The 17,235-nt window shown below is 47.4% G+C and overlaps 1 protein-coding gene across 5 annotated transcripts in view; it reads right to left on the bottom strand.

The window, feature by feature from the left end:
* The window catches only part of larp1 (La ribonucleoprotein 1, translational regulator), a 202,867-nt gene that overhangs the window by 86,202 nt on the left and 99,430 nt on the right, over positions 1 to 17,235 (bottom strand). For 4 of the 5 annotated variants that reach the window (XM_072512652.1, XM_072512654.1, XM_072512656.1 and 1 more), the window contains exons 5-8: positions 16,799 to 16,970; positions 8,826 to 8,963; positions 8,126 to 8,284; positions 6,497 to 6,662 (exon numbers count right to left, since the gene is read on the bottom strand). In XM_072512652.1, the coding sequence (XP_072368753.1) occupies positions 6,497 to 6,662; positions 8,126 to 8,284; positions 8,826 to 8,963; positions 16,799 to 16,970 (635 nt within the window). The remainder of the gene's footprint in view (positions 1 to 6,496; positions 6,663 to 8,125; positions 8,285 to 8,825; positions 8,964 to 16,798; positions 16,971 to 17,235) is intronic. The other variant, XM_072512653.1, reaches the window with a different exon arrangement.

Below are 17,235 nucleotides of genomic sequence, written 5' to 3'. Positions count from 1 at the left end.
ATCGGAGAGTGGGGAAGGGTGGGGTGGGGACGAGGATCGGAGAGCAGGGAACGGTGGGGTGGGGACGAGGATCGGAGAGCAGGGAAGGGTGGGGTGGGGACGAGGATCGGAGAGCAGGGAACGGTGGGGTGGGGACGAGGATCGGAGAGCAGGGAAGGGTGGGGTGGGGACGCCGAGAGGACAGGGGGGGTTGGGGACGACGATCGGAGAGTGGGGAGGGGACGAAGATCGGAGAAGGGGGGGGTGAGGCGACGATCGGAGAGTGGGGAAGGGGGGGGTTGGGGACGAGGAGCAGAGAAGGGGGAATGGGGACGTCGAGTGGAGAAGGGGGTTGGGGACGACAATCGGAGAGTGGGGGGGGGGGGTGCGGGGACGATGATCGGAGAGCGGGGAAGGGCGGGGTGGGGACTTCGAGCGGACCGGGGGGGGGGGGGGGGAGAGTTGGGGACAACGATCGGAGAGTGGGGGTGGGGACGACGCGCAAAGTGGGGAAGGGTGGTGGGGACGTCGAGCGGAGAGTGGGGAAGGGGCGGTGGGGGCGGCGATCGGAGAGTGTGGAAGGGGGGGTTGGGGACAACGATCGGACAGTGGGAGGGGAGGTTGGGGATGACGATCGGAAAGTGATAAAGGTGGGGTGGGGCGACGATCAGAGAGTGGGGAAGGGGGGTTGGGGCCGACGATCGGAGAGTGGGGAGGGGAGGTTGGGGACGAGGAGCAGAGAGTGGTGAAGGGGGGTGGGGACGACGATCGGAGAGTGGGGAGGGGGGTTTGGGGCCGACGAGCAGAGAGTGGAGAATGGGGGGTTGGGGACGACGAGCAGAGAAGGGGGAATGGGGACGTCGAGCGGAGAAGGGGGACGATGAGCAGAGAGGGGGTTGGGGACGACAATCGGAGAGTGGGTAAGGTGGGGTGGGGACGACGATCGGAGAGTGGGGAAGGGGGGGGTGAGGTCGTCGAGCAGAGAAGGGGGGTTGGGGACGTCGAGCAGAAAGGGGGGCTGCGGACGTAGAGCAGAGAAGTGGGTTGGGGAGGTTGGGGACGATGATCAGAGAGTGGGGAAGGGGGGGGGGGTGGAGACGTTGAGCAGAAAGTGGGGAAGGGGGTGGGGACGACGATCGGAGAGTGGGGAATGGGGGTGTTGGGGACGACGATCGGAGAGCGGGGAAGGGGGGTGGGAACATCGAGCAGAGAGTGGGGAAGGGGGGGGAGGGGACGTTGAGCAGAGAGTGGGGTGGGGGGGGGGGGAGGGGACGGCGATCGGAGAGTGAGGAGGGGGGTGGGGACGACGAGCAGAGAGTGAGGAAGGGGGTGGGGACGACAAGCAGAGAGTGGGGAAGGGGGGTGGGGACGTCGAGCTGAGAGTGGGGAAGGGGACGACGATCGGAAAGCAGGGAAGGGTGGGGACGTCGAGCGGACTGGGGGGTTGGGGCCGATGATCGGAGAGTGGGGAGGGGGGGTGGGGACGATGAGCGGAGAGTGGGGAGGGGGGGTGGGGACGATGAGCGGAGAGTGGGGAGGGGGGTGGGGACGACGAGCGGAGAGCAGGGAAGAGTGGGGTGGGGACGTCGAGCGGACAGGGGGGGTTGGGGACGTCGATCGGAGAATGGGGAAGGGGCGGTGGGGGCGACGATCGGAGAGTGGGGAGGGGAGGTTGGGGACGGCGATCGGAGAGTGGGGAGGGGAGGTTGGGGACGGCGATCGGAGAGTAGGGAGGGGGGGTTGGTGACGACGATCAGAGTGTGGGGAGGGGGTTTGGGAGGGGGGATGATCGGAGCGTGGGGAAGGTGGGGACGAGCAGAGTGTGGGATGGGGGGTTGGGGACGATGATCGGAGAGTGGGGAATAGGGGTTTGGGACTGCGATCGGAGAGTGGGGGTGGGGGGGGACGAGCAGAGTGTGGGAAGGGGGGTCTGGGATGACAAGCATCGAGTGAGGAAGGGTGTTGTGGACGATGAGCAGAAAGTGGGGAAGGGGGTTGGGGACGACGATCGGAAAGTGGGGAAGGGGGGTTGGGGACGACGAGCAGAGAGTGGGTAAGGGGCGTTGGGGACGACGAGCAGAGAGTGGGGTTGGGGACGACGATCGGAGAATGGGGAAGGGAGAGGACGAGCAGAGTGGGGAAGGGGAGTTGGGGACGATGAGCAGAGAGTGGGGAAGGGGGTTGGGGATGACGATCAGAGAGTGGGGAAGGGGGGTTGGGGACGACGAGCAGAGAGTGGGGAAGGGGGTTGGGACGACGGTCGGAGAGTGGGGAAGGGGTTTGATTTGATTTTCTTTATTATTGTCACATGTATTAGTATACAGTGAAAAGTATTGTTTTTTGCATGCTGTACAAACAATGCACCGTACATAGGGAAGGAAGGAGAGACTGCAGAATATAATGTTACAGTTATAGCAAGGTGTAGAGAAAAGATCAACTTAATACGAGGTAGGTCCATTCAAAAGTCTGATGGCAGGAGGGAAGAAGCTGCTCGAGTCGGTTGGTACGTGATCTCAAACTTTTGTATCTTTTTCCTGACGGAAGGTGGAAGAGAGTATGTCCGGGGTACGTGGGGTCCTTAATTATGCTGGCTGCCGTTCTGAGGCAACGGGAGTTACAGGTGGAGTCAATGGATGGGAGGCTGGTTTGCGTGATGCACTGAGCTACATTCAAGACCTTTTGTAGTTATCCTGCGGTCTTGGGCAGAGCAGGCTCCATACCAAGCTGCGATGCAACCAGAAAGAATGCTTTCAATGGTGCATCTGTAGAAGTTGGTGAGGGGCGTAGCTGACATGCCATATTTCCTCAGTCTTCTGAGAAAGTAGAGTCGTTGGTGGGCTTTCTTAACTATAGTGTCGGCATGGGGGGGACCAGGACAGGCTGTTGGTGATCTGTACACCTAAAAACTTGTAGCTCTTGACCCTTTCTACTTTGTTCCATTGATGTAGACAGGGGCATGTTCTCCACTACGCTTCCTGAAGTCGATGACAATCTCCTTCGTTTTGTTGACATTGAGGGAGAGATTATTGTCGTCGCACTAATTCACTAGATTCTCTATCTCATTCCTGTACTGTCTCGTCATTGTTTGAGATCCAACCCACTACGGTGGTGTCATCAGCAAATTTGAAGATCGAGTTGGAGGGGAATTTGGCCACACAGTCATAGGTGTATAAGGAGTAGAGTAGGGGGTTGAGGACACAGCCTTGTGGGGCGCCAGTGTTGAGGATGATCATGGAGGTGTTGTTGCCCATCTTTACTGATTGTGGCCTGTGGGTTAGAAAGTTCAGGATCCAGTCGCAGAGGGAGGAGCCGAGGCCATGGCCACGGAGTTTGGAGATGAGTTTCGTAGGAATGATAGTGTTGAAAAGATAGAATTAGAGTGTATGCTGGGCACAGCTTGCAAGAAGTCGCCTCGCTCCGGCGCCATCTTTCTTTCAAAGGTGGTTGGGGACGACGATCGGAGAGTGGGGCGACGATCGGAGAGTGGGGACGACGATCGGAGAGTGGGGGGGGTGGGGAGACGATGATCGGAGAGTGGGGGGGGGGGGGGGGGGAGACGATGATCGGAGAGTGGGGAAGGGGAGGTGGGGACGAGGATCGGAGAGTGGGGAAGGGTGGGGTGGGGCCGTCGTTCAGAGAGTGGGGAAGGGGCGGTGATCGGAGAGTGGGGAAGGGGCGGTGATCGGAGAGTGGGGAAGGGGCGGTGGGGCGACGATCGGAGAGTGGGGACGACGATCGGAGAGTGGGGGGGTAGACGATGATCGAAGAGTGGGGTGGGGGGGGAGACGATGATCGGAGAGTGGGGAAGAGGAGGTGGGGACGAGGATCGGAGAGTGGGGAAGGGTGGGGTGGGGCCGTCGATCAGAGAGTGGGGAAGGGGCGGTGATCGGAGAGTGGGGAAGGGGCGGTGGGGCGACGATCGGAGAATGGGGAGGTGGGGTTGGTGACGACGATCAGAGAGTGGGGAGGGGGGTTGGGGACGACGATCGGAGAGTGGGGAGGGGACGACGAGCAGAGAGTGAAGAAGGGAGGGTTGGAACGATAAAATTAGTGTTGAAAATAAAGTGAGGGAGACGTTTAATAAAAACAAACTTTGGTGTCCATATTATAAAAAAAGACAGGTACAGTAGAAATTGTAAAACAAAGATTCACCAGGATGATACCAGAACTGAGGGGATGTATCCATGGTGGGCATTCTTCTCTAGTAAAGAGAAGGAAGGGTGACTTAACAGAAGTCTTTGAAATTATCAGAGGTTGCTAGGGTAGGCATAAACAAAATATTTCCACTTGTGGGAGAATCCAAAACTAGAAGGCATAAATATAAGACAGTCACAAATAAATCCAATAGAAAATTCAAGATTACTTTGCTTGTAGAGTTTCTGCCGAGGAGCAATTATCCAAGTGCCAGGACATGAAAGGGTTGAAAGGATTCCAGTGCCGTGCGCGCATTTGGGGTGCTGGTATAATTTATGCAACAGTGCAGCAGTGAGGTGACCCCCAGTGTTGGCTGAACTGGACCGTGTAACCAGGCTGCCAGAGGTGGAATGTTGACACTGAGGCACACAGAGCGTGCTTACAGAAACCAACAGTTCCACGGCCAAGATAAGCTGCAGGAAACAGGTCAGGGTTCACACTTGAAGTGGACTATGGCACTCCTTCACTTTCCTGATGTAAGTGGGGCCAACAGAAAGCTTCTGGGTTAAAACATAACCACATTGGGTTCAAAAGTTCATTTTTACACGTGGCAATAGCAGTGATCAAATTCCACGCCTTGTATTACAGCTACAAGCACTGCTCAAATCCCTTGTGCACGGTGGCATTTCTCATCATATCTCAAAGTTCCACACGAAAAAGCCAGTACCAACTCTTTCTAAGCGGCTCTGTGGCTACTTGCTACAGACAGGCCAACTTGAAAACCGATTAAGAAAAAACTTTTAGGCCAAGGACTGAAACCCACACATCCAGAAAGAGCAGGAACTCAGCAGGTAGTGAGTGATTCATTACCACAGTGGTTTATATAATCCCTAGTGCAGGAGGCCATTCGGCCCATCGCGTCTGCACTGACACTCTGAAAGACCTACCTCGGCCCAGTCCCCCGCAACCCCACCTAACCTGCAGATCTCTAGACATTAAGGGGCAATTTAACACGGCCAATCCGCATAACCTGCACATCTTTGGACTGAGGGGGGAAACCGGAGCATCCGGAGGAAACCCACGCAGTCATGGGGAAGAACATGCAAACTCCACAGACAAGGTCGGAATTGAACCCGGGTCCCCGGTGCTGAGGTGCCACCGTTCTGTTACTGGAACAGTAATGTCAGAAAAGTTTAAGAATTTCAAGACAGTTTAGAAAAATCTGGAAATAAAAAGCTATCACTGAGTGATCACAAAGCTATCACAATGACATAAAAGCCCAACTGGTTTGTTCGTAATCTTCAGGGAAGGAAGCCTGCCACCCTCACCCAATCTGATCTTTATGCAACTCTAGTACCACACCAATGTGGTTGACTCTCAACTGCCCTCTGAACTTGTTCAGCATGACAAACAGTTGTATCAAATCCACTACCTGTGATTCAAAAAGGAAGCCCGCCACGTGTTTCCAACACTGCTGCTCCCAATGAGGTCGACACTACAATGGAGAGACTAAGTGCTGAGTGGGTGACCGCTTTGCAGAACACTGTCGGCCCATCTGCAAGCAGGACCCAGGCCTTCCTATCGCTTGCCATTTCAACTCATCACCCTGCTCTCATGTCCATCCACATGTCCATCGTTGGCCTGCTGCAATGTTCGAGTGAACATTAGGCACGTTACAGCCTTCCGGACTTAACATTGAGTTTAACTTCAGATTGTGAATTCTCTTCTCCATCTTTATTTCTATCAATTTATTTTCATTTCTTCCATCGATCCATTTCCCCCTCACCATTGGATCCACTCCCCCCAGCCCCTTCCACGAGGGCAATCTGCTCTCTTTTCCAAGTTGTCCGTTGACACACTGCTTACCTCTGTTCTGTCATTAACACTCTTAACGTGCCACTATCAGTGCCCTTCTTAGTCATTATCATCACCATATACATTTCCATTGTATTTTTATCCATGACATCTTTGTCAATCTCCATCACTCGCTGGCCCTCGATCTAGCCCCACTGCTCCAGCACCCCCACCCCAAGACTGCATAAATCTCATCCTATTTTCAGTTCTCTCTAGCTTTGACAAAGATTCATCCAGACTCGAAATGTTAGCTCCATTCTCTCTCCACAGAAGCTGTCAGACCTGCAGACCTACTGAGATTGTCCAGCACTTTGCTTTTGTTTCAGATTTCAGCATCTGCAGTAATTTACTTCTGCCTTCTCAGGGATGGGCAATAAATGCCATCTTTGCCAGTGATGCTGTGTGTGAGAGCGCATATGCACAACTGATCATTAGACAAATTCTAAATCTTCTCTTTTCTAATGGGTAATCCAGGCGGGGAATAAAGACATTGGAACATGCCCAACAAGCAGAGAACTATGGTACTTACATCTGTTTCTTGATGTAGTCTTTGAGCAGCTTTTTGTCCATTGTGTACAGCTCTGCACTGCTCTGATTGTCATAGTAATAGATGATATCACTGCCAAATTTCGGCCTGTACAACCCATCATTACTGTTGGTGTTTGCATTGTAGGTGTAATGGTAGTCAAAGTGAGCTACAAGCAAAAACAGCAAGGGTTAGATGCTCAGTTAAGACTCTAACGGTCAGTCTTTCAGTACATGAAGCAGCTGGGAGATTTAAGATGCAGGAAGGCACTACATTAACTGAAGTTTGCCATACATTTTCCATCAGCTTCGAGAATGAAGTGAGAGAGGTGGTCAGGCAGTATTGGTAAGCAGATGAAAGAATGAGCAGACTATCAGTGCCTCTTATCAGGGGCAAGACAGGCTCATTTCACAGGAATGTTTGGCTCATTGTTCAGTCTTGCACCTTCCACTGATGACCATCCAGATCAGACTGTATTCTGTACTGCGTCCCTCTTCAAACCACCTGGGGCATTCATTCTAGAATGGTTAAGAGTTTATTGCTGATCTTAGATCAGTTATCTCTCTCTCTCTCTCTCTCTCTCTCTCTCTCTCTCGAGGTAGGAGTAACATTGAGCAAGCTTGTATTATTAAGAGTTGGGAAATGCACTGTGCCACGTTACACAGAGCAGTGCAGATCATGAGGCCCCCCAAGCACAATCCTTTTTCTGTGCTCTTAGCTGCTCTCAGCTGGGACAGATGAACTATGCTCTATTTAGCATTAGTATTTTTGGATAGAGAACAGGGGAAAATTAGCAGTGCTCCTACATCCTGAAAATCAGCCTGATTCTGTGGTGACATATGCCTCCTTAGTCAGAAAATCAGAGATTGCAGCCCCAATTCAGGAATAATTCGGGCTGGCATGTCAGCAAATAGCAACGGACTACTGCATTATCACAGGCCCGTCCTTCAGATATTAACTATGACCATTGTTCCCGTGTGTATTTTGTAGTTCAGCTGAATGTTAAATGATCATGTGATACATTTTGAAGATGAGCATGGGTTCACTTGGTGCCTGGGTCAAAGTCTTGCTCAGTCCACAAAATAGCACAAATTCCAAAGGTCTGGTCTTCTGAATCGCATCTCCCAGGGGCAAAGATCCTGCTCATAACTGGAGTACTTTGTAACAACAAAGAAAATCAACAAATAAAACCAAGACCAAAGGATCTCCCAGAAATTTATCAGCATTCGTACTTAATGTGAAAACTAACTTGCTGCTAATCTGCCCCAGCGTGAAGTCTCTTTCGTCTGTGTTAAGTACCAAAATTTCCCATCCACTGCAATAAGTTTGCAAATCCACCCCAGACATCTCTCACAAATCATGCATGCTAACTTTACTGGAAAGGTAAGTGGATTCACTCTGTCACTTACCACCCATTAAACACACCTTATTTTAAACGTCACACGGCAGCACTAACAATAGGCAGTAGACACCAACACCAAGGTGAGTACTAAGATGAATAGGAAGGAAGACAAATACTGTGCCCCTTGGTAAGCGAGGGATCGGAAAGTGCAACTAAATTTCAACTGACAGTGACATCACGCTGGTTCAGAACGCTTGCAGGACAATGGCCAGTGTCAGCACATCACGTACAGCGAGAAGCACCTCTGCCACGACCCCTCCCCCGGCCACGTCCACGTCCTCGTCCCCTGAAACCTCCTCGAATCGTTCCACCCTCGCTTTTCACGCTGGAAATCTCATCGCGGTCTTCCCTCCAATCTCGGGAGTCGTGCTTCTCATCGCGATGGTAGCCTGAAAAAAAACCAGAAAGCAGGAGATAAATGGTTACACCTAATCTCCAACATCAGCCAAATATCTCTCAATACCATCTTAAAACCAGCTTTAGTTCAGAGTGGCCTTGCATCTCTTGAATATCTAGCAGCTGTCATCAATAAACCAGTCTACTCTCCCTAGCGCTTTTCATATGTTAGTGCATCTAGGTCATCAGCAGATGAGGAATGTCTGCAGTACTGCCAGGTGAGATTGAGTGCCCCCCTTATTCGTGGGTGAGTGTTGAGCAGTTTCTTCTGGTTTAAACTGTGAAGTACCAGATTCTGCTCTGATTCAGACCCCATAGAATTACTGACAGCAAACTCCACTTTCCACCATACCCCTCCAACACCTAAAAAACACACTCTGCTCCCCCCTGCCCCACACACACCAAGCTCTAAAGCATGATTTTCACCTTTCAAAAATAATTCCAACAACAGGAAAAGGGTTGGGGGTTCAGCTGAGGAAGCTACCATCAATAAGTAGTCAGCAAAGTAACCATAAATTGTCAAGTGGGACAAACCTTTTGAGTCGTTTCTGTTGTTGACTGGCGGTCGCAGAGGCTCTGTCTGGGGGCGCGAGTTGCTGCGAGATGCTGGCTTGTCCTGTGTACCCTCCGATTTTACGTCCAATTGCAGTGGGACCCACTTTTGCTTGTACCCTGAACACCAAATGAGAAAAAGTTAACAGATCTGCTGCAAGGCATTGGACAGGCAGTCCCACAGCATGTCATGGCCCGAAACAATTCAGAAGTGGTTATATCTTGCACCAAAAAAAAAATCTGAGGGAAGATGGATTTTTCTTTAAAATTGCTATGATCGTAGCCAATTGCTATGATCTGGAATGCTCAACGCACCTTTTATCTGCAAGGGTGATGGAAGTAAGTTCAATGATAACGTTCAGAAGGGAATTGCTTGAAAAGGAATATCGGAGGGCTAAATGGAAAATGTGGGGGAAAGCGTCTAATTAGATGGCTCTTTCAAACAGCTGGCACAGGCAAGATAGGCTGCATAAGCTCGTATTCTGTTCTGATTCTATGAATTAACTTAAAGGAATTGCTACTGATGCAGTCAGACCAAACAAGACATGTTTCATCACTTTTCAACAAATTTTATCTTGTGATCTGTGACTTGGGGCAAAAGCAGGAACAACCTGATCAGGCGGTCAGTGGCGACAGCAAAACTCATTTTGCCTAGCGAGTATGGAGCATCAACACCAACAAAGGAGACCTGCACAATTCCACACATCTCAACTATTAGCATCTAGAGTTAAGTGAACTCAAAAGGCTGACAGAAATATAGCTCATTTGGCACAGGGTGAGAGTGAGCATGCAGATGGCACTGAAACATTCTACTCCTGCTCATCATTCGCCTGTATTCAGCCACATTCTGCATAATGGTCCGATCTTCAGCATCACATCCGTCTTCCTCCACTCGTTTCTGTACCTCAAAACCATATAGCAGATATAAAGATCGTTCTGCTCATCAAGGCTGTACCTGCTCTTTGTACGAGCTATCCTGTTGGTCCCAATCCCCTGTTCTTACCCCATAGCCCTGCAAATTCTCCCTTTCAAATATTTATCTAAATCCTCTTTAAAAATTACCACTGAATCTACTTTCATTATCCTTTGATAATGCTAGGTCACAACTAGGTGTCTGTGTGTTTTTATAGTCTCTAAAATTCTTCATGAATGTGAATGTCTCTAGCAGATTCTACTCTTAAACTTCACTGCTCCAAGGAGAATAACCACAGCTTCTTCAGTCCATCCAAATACCTGAAGGTCCTAATTTCTAATACCATTCTAATTAATCTCTTCTTCCCCGTCTTGAGACTCCAGTTGAGACGTAACCATTGCTTTATAAAGTTATAGCATTATTCCCTCTTGTAATCTATGTATCCTTAATAAAATCCAGGATTCTATGTTTATTTTTGTAAGTCTTTTCAACTTGTCCTCCCACTTTCAAAGATTTGTGTACGCACACCTCCAGGTGTCTCTGCTCTGCATTATCTTTAAAATAATACAATTTAGTTTATATTGCCTCTCATTCTTCCAAAATGTAAGGTACACTTCACTTATTTGCATGAATTTAATCTGCCATGCGTTGATCCAATTCACCAGTGTGCACCTTCCTGAATTTCCTTACTATAATAGGGCAGCACAGAAGCACAGTGGTTAGCACTGTCGCTTCACAGCTCGGTTCCCGGCTTGGGTCACTGCCTGTATGGAGTCTGCACATGATCCGCATGTCTGCGTGGGTTTCCTCCGGGTGTTTCCTCCCACAAGTCCCAAAAGACGTGCTGTTAGGTAATTTGGACATTCTGAATTCTCCCTCGGTGTACCCGAACAGGCTTTGGAATGTGGCGACTGGGGGCTTTTCACAGTAACTTCATTGCAATATTAATGTAAGCCTACTTGTGACAATAACGATTATTAAAAAAATATATATTTCTTCATTTCTTCATTTCACGTTATCTGCAAACTTTGAAATTATGTCCCATATACCATAGCCCAAGTCATTAATACAAACCAAAAGAAGCAGTAGCCCCAACTAAACCACTGTTTCACCAATAACTACCCATCCTCTGCTGGAGTCTGGAAAATAACTTCACCACTGTCTACTTTGTCCTTTAGTGAATTGTGTATTCACAATGCCAGTGTCCTTTTAATCCTATGGGCTATAACTTTGCTAATCAGTCCTTTTTAAAAAATTAATTTGTTCACAGGACATGAGCATCGCTGGTTAGGCCGGCATTTATTGCCCACCACTAATATTATATGGTACTTTGTCGAAAACCTTTTGAATTTCAATTGTAACCATACATCCCTCATCGACCCTGCTACTTCATCAAAAAACTCAATCGAGTTAGTTGAACACAATTTTTCATTATCAAATCTGCGTTAATATTCATTTATTGGTCCATACTTTTCCAAATATCAATTAATTTTATCCTGAATTATCTCTAAATGTTCCCCAACCAATTTGAAGCTCACTGGCCTTAGTTGCTGGATTTACTCCCTCCATTTAAAAAATAAATCTTGGGTGTAAGTATTTTGCAATTCACCAGTCCTCTGGCACTATCTGCATACCCAAGGAGGATTTAAAAAATTGTGGTTAGAGCCGCCACAATTTTCACCCTTGCTACCCGGAACAACCTGGGAAGCATTCCATCTGGGCCAGGTGACTTTTCTACATCATCGTAACTACCTCTTCTTTGCCTATTTTTATCTTATCCAATGTTGCTATTGCCTCCTTTACTGCCAAGTGAGCAGCATCCAGAGAAGACAGATACAAAGCACTCATCGTAATGAGACCAAGCCTTCCTTGGGCTAACCTTTTACCATTCATATCTTCATAAAATAATTTTGGGTTCTCTTTTATGTTGGCCACTAATCTATTCTCATACTCTGTTTTGCCCCTCATTCCCATTTTTAATCCTCCGCTACTTTCTGCATTCAGCTTGATGCTCTGTATATTATGAAAATATACTTAGATTTGTCATAAGCCTCATTTTTGGTTCACATTTTAATCTGTATCATTTATCATACAAGTGCTCAAGTTTGGCAAGCATTACTTGCTTCCCACCTGGGAATAGTGTGGTTTTGTAAATTAGAAACTGGATTTAAAATGACACGGTTTGAGCTTATTATCAAAACAAAGGTAGTTTTAACGGAATTAAATTCGTATTTGTAAACATGAGAAATATACGGCATGGGTTTTAAGTGTGTTTAATGTTTCTGTGCCCAAAAGAATAATATTTAGATTGGAGATTAAATAGAAGTCAGTGCCGAGCAACAGGAGGCTACTTTCCAGAGGGAAGGGCTTTAGTTTTAACTGGAAGCCAGAACAGCTGGAAACAGGACACTGGGGCGTGAATATCTCTCAACTCTGCCACGAGAAGCTGGACAGTACGAGGAAGATGCAAAGATGCAAGATTCCCAAGGAACAAGATACAATCTAAATAACCAGGGAATTGGGACAGAAGGAACATTTACGACATCTGAAGTTAAGTTAACAGCAACCAAAGCATTGTTCAGAAGAATTCAAGAGCCAGATGATTGGGAAAGCTTTAAAACCAATAAAAGATGACCAAAAAATAAATAAAGAGGGAGAAGATAAACTATGAGGATAAACAAGCAAGTAATATAAAAACAGGCAATAGGAACTTCTTTCAATATATAAAAAGGAAGAGAGAGACCAAAGTGAACATAGGCCCCTTAGAGAATGAGATGCGAGAAATAATAATGGGGAACAAAGGGCAGCGGAATTAAACAAATACTTTGCGGCAGTGTTCACAGTGGAAGACATGAACATTCAAAAAAATACACAATCAAGGGCAGAAAGGATGAGGAAATAATTCCTGGAGAGAAGGTACTAGGGAAATTAATGGGGCTAAAGGCCGATAAGTCCCCTGGACTTGATGGGTCGCATCCCAGGACATTAAAGGAAGGAGCTACAGAGATAGTGAATGTACTGGTAGTAATCTTCCAAGAATCATTAAATTCTGGAAGAGTCCCAGAGGATTGGAAAATTACCAATGTAACACCCTTAGTCAAAAAGGAGGAAGACAAAAAAAAGTAAAGAAAGGCCAGTTAGCTTAACTTCTGTTTGACGTGTTAATGAGCAGGATAGATGAAAGGGAACCAGTAGACGTAATATTCCCAAAAAGGATTTTACAAGGTACAACACAAAAAGCTACTTAATCAGGTCAGAGCTCATAATGTTGGACGTAGCATATTAGCATAGATAGAGGATTGGCTAACTGATAGAAGACTGAAGGAGGGGCATTTCCAGGACGGCAACCTGTAACCGCTGGAGTGCCACTGGGATCCCGTGCTGGGACCACAATTATTTACAATACATATTCATGACTTGGAGGGGAGTGAACGTACTATTGCCAAGTTTGCAGAAACCACAAAAATAGGTGGTACGGCAAGTGGTGAGGATGACACAAAGAATCTACAGAGGGGTACAGACAGGTTGGTGAGTGGGAAAACAGATGGAATATAATGTAGGAAAATGTGAAGTTCTACACTTTGGTAGGAAGAATAATGGAGCTGAAATTATTTAAATACAGAAAGACTGCAGCATAGAGGGATTTGGGAATCCTTGTGCATAAATCACAAAAAGCTAGCATGCAAGTTCAGCAGGCAATAGGGAAGACAAATGGAATGTTCGCTTTTATTTCGAAGGGAATGGAGCATAAAAGTAGGGAAGACTTACTAAAACTATACAAATATTAGTTAAACCACACATGGAATACCGTGAACAGTTTTAGTCCCCTTATCTAAGATATAATGGCTCTGGTTACAGTGCAGAGAAGATTCACTCGGTTGATCCCGGGTATGGAGGGATTTCCCTATGAGGCGAGGTTAAGCAGCTTGGACCTGAAGTCTTTGGAGTTTAGAACGAGGAGAGGCAACCTTATTGAGATATATAGGATTCTCAGGGGGCTTGAAAGGGTCGATACGGAGAGATTGCTTCCCCTTGTGGGAGAGTCTAAGACCAGAGGCCATAATCTCAGGTTAAGGAGTCACCCATTTAAGACAAAGAACAAAGAAAAATTACAGCACAGGAACAGGCCCTTCGGCCATCCATGCCTGCGCCGATCCAGATCCTCTATCTAAAACTGTCTCCTATTTTCTAAGGATCTGTATCCCTCTGCTCCCTGCCCATTCATGTATCTGTCTAGATACATCTTAAATGACGCTATCGTGCCCGCCTCTACCACCTCCGCCGGCAATGCATTCCAGGCACCCACCACCCTCTGCGTAAAGAACTTTCCACGCATATCTCCCTTAAACTTTTCCCCTTTCACCTTGAACTCATGACCCCTAGTAATTGAGTCCCCCACTCTGGGGGGAAAAGCTTCTCGTTATCCACCCTATCTATACCTCTCATGATTTTGTAGACCTCAATGAGGTTCGCCCTCAACCTCAGTCTTTCTAATGAAAATAATCCCATCTACTCAACCTCTCTTCATAGCTAGCGCCCTCCATACCAGGCAACATCCTGGTGAACTTCCTCTGCACCTTCTCCAAAGCATCCACATCCTTTTGGTAATGTGGCGACCAGAACTGCACGCAGTATTCCAAATGTGGCCGAACCAAAGTCTTATACAACTGTAACGTGACCTGCCAACTCTTGTACTCAATACCCCTTCCGATGAAGGAAAGCATGCCGTATGCCTTTTTGACCACTCTATCGACCTGCGCAGCCACCCTCAGGGTACAATGGACCTGGACACCCAGATCTCTCTGTACATCAATTTTCCCCAAGGCTTTTTCATTTACCGTATAGTTCGCTCTTGAATTGGATCTTCCAAAATGCATCACCTCGTATTTGCCCGGATTGAACTCCATCTGCCATTTCTCCGCCCAACTCTCCAATCTATCTATAATCTGCTGTATTCTCTGACAGTCCCCTTCACTATCTGCTACTCCACCAATCTTAGTGTCATCTGCAAACTTGCTAATCAGATCACCTATACCTTCCTCCAGATCATTTATGTATATCACAAACAACAGTGGTCCCAGCACCGATCCCTGTGGAACACCACTGGTCACAGTTCTCCATTTTGAGAAACTCCCTTCCACTACTACTCTCTGTCTCCTGTTGCCCAGCCAGTTCTTTGTCCATCTAGCTAGTACACCCTGGACCCCATGAGACTTCACTTTCTCCATCAGCCTACCATGGGGAACCTTATCAAATGCCTTACTGAAGTCCATGTATATGACATCTACAGCCCTTGCCTCATCAATCAACTTTGTCACTTCCTCAAAGAATTCTATTAAGTTGGTAAGACATGACCTTCCCTGCACAAAACCATGTTGCCTATCACTGATAAGCCCACTTTCTTCCAAATGGAAATAGATCCTATCCCTCAGTATCTTCTCCAGCAGCTTCCCTACCACTGATGTCAGGCTCACCGGTCTATAATTATCTGAATTATCCCTTCTTAAACTAGGGGACAACATTAGCAATTCTCCAGTCCTCCGGTACCTCACCCATGAGGTGAGGAGGAACTGCTTCGCTCAGAGGGTAGTGAATCTGTGGACTTCTTTACTGCAAAGGACTGTAGAGATTTTGTCGTTAAGCTCAAGACAGAGACAGATAGATTTCTAATCAGTGAAGGAATCGAGGGTTTATGGGGTTAAGGCAGGAAAGTGGAGTTGAAGATTTCTTTTGAAATTTAAAGTACCCAATTCTTTTGTTCCTAATTAAGGGGCAATTTAGTGTGGCCAATCCACCTACTCTGCAGGTGTAGGTTTTTGGGATGAGACCCACGCAAACACAGGGAGAACGTGCAAGCTCCACGCGGACAGTGACTCGGGGCCAGGATCAAACCTGGGTCCTCAGCGCTATGGGGAATTGAGGATTATTTCAGATCAATCATGATCTCATTGAATGGCAGAGTAGGCTCGATGGGCCGAATGACCTACATCTGCCCCATGTCTTGTAGTAAGCAAGTGTTCTGAGTTAAAGAGATAATTGCAGTAACTAGATTTAAAGTGAGACAGCAGACTTCAGAGACAGATGAAATATTTGATGGTACATTAATGCAGTCTGGGAATTCAGAATTAAAGCAATTGTGAACAGTTTGTACAACCATCAAGACAGGAAACCTAAAAGGACTTGTTACAAAATCCTGGACTGGATTCGTTGCTAAAAGTGGAGTGGAAGTTTTGTTTCCAAGTGTCAATTGGAAAACCTGGGCTGGAGAGAAGGAATGTTTAAGCCACCTGACGTTGAGAGAACAGCAACTAAGTATTGTTCAGAAGAATGCAAACCGCTAAGGGAAAGCATTATTATGAAAGAAGATTTTAACGCGTGTTTTTGGGAGTGGAGTTTGGAAACTTTCATGTGACAACCACCTGGGGGGATTCTGAGGAGAAAACCACACACACTAACTTGGGTTGAGCAGAGTGTGTATTTGGCCACAGCCAATCTGTGTGCTTAGACCATATTAGCTTAAAATCTACTTCGTAATCCATGTTAAATCTGTGAGCATTTGTTAAGCTAAAGGCGGGAGAGGGGTAAAGGAGTATTGTAAAATAATCCAATTTTTCATGTTTAATAAATGCTTTTTCCTTGTTGTTAAAACTAATTAGCAGTCCCGTCACTCTGTTATGGTCTTTTGAGCCAGGGTTCCGTCCTGGGATCTTCTCATCTAGTTACGTCAACTGGGATCGCAACAAGCTGTTGCACATAATTTTAAGATGCTCTCCGAACTTTCCCTTTTCAACCCACTGAAATGAGCCCAACCCCAGGGTACTTATATACTTGATTATTGCTCATCCTTTTCTATAACCCAATTGTATTATGATCACTGTTTCCAAAGTGCACACCCATCTTCCACAGGCTCACTCCATTGCCCAGAACTAGATCCAGCACTGCTTCTTTCCTTTTTGTGTGGAAATAAGTACACAAATAATGGAACACAGGTTCCCCCCAGAGTGGCCCCACCTTTCTCTCACTGTTTTAATCGGTGGAATACCTTTTCTCTTCTGTGTAGATTTCTGTGAATCCTCATCGGCGCTCCGTTCCTCTGGTGATTCGTCCGATTTGGCTTTCTGGTTCTCTTTGCTCTCACTGCTGTCGCATTTCTCTGGTCTTTCCTTCCTTGCAGGAGGTTTTTTGTTCTGTTGTGGCTTACTGTTCTGTGGATGCTGGAACAAAATGGCATGACAGTGACAAATACTTACAGCTGCCCCACGACCATGCCCTCCAGTGTCCTTTCATCCTTTCACTCCAATCACCAATCCACAGCCCGCCCACCACCTTAAGATCCTGACACCTTCTGAGGTTTGGGCTCCACCGATGTCCTCGCAGGTACATCTCACACAAGCACCCATCTTTTGTGGTGGTTGTCAGAGCAGAGACCATCCTGTGCCAGTGGTTAATGTCACCTCCCAATCAGCTAACATTGCATAG

Source organism: Scyliorhinus torazame, chromosome 7 (assembly GCF_047496885.1).
Source record: "Scyliorhinus torazame isolate Kashiwa2021f chromosome 7, sScyTor2.1, whole genome shotgun sequence".
NCBI lineage: Eukaryota > Metazoa > Chordata > Chondrichthyes > Carcharhiniformes > Scyliorhinidae > Scyliorhinus > Scyliorhinus torazame.
The sequence above is the reverse complement of the archived record's forward strand: the minus strand, read 5'-3'. Positions and strand labels throughout refer to the sequence as shown.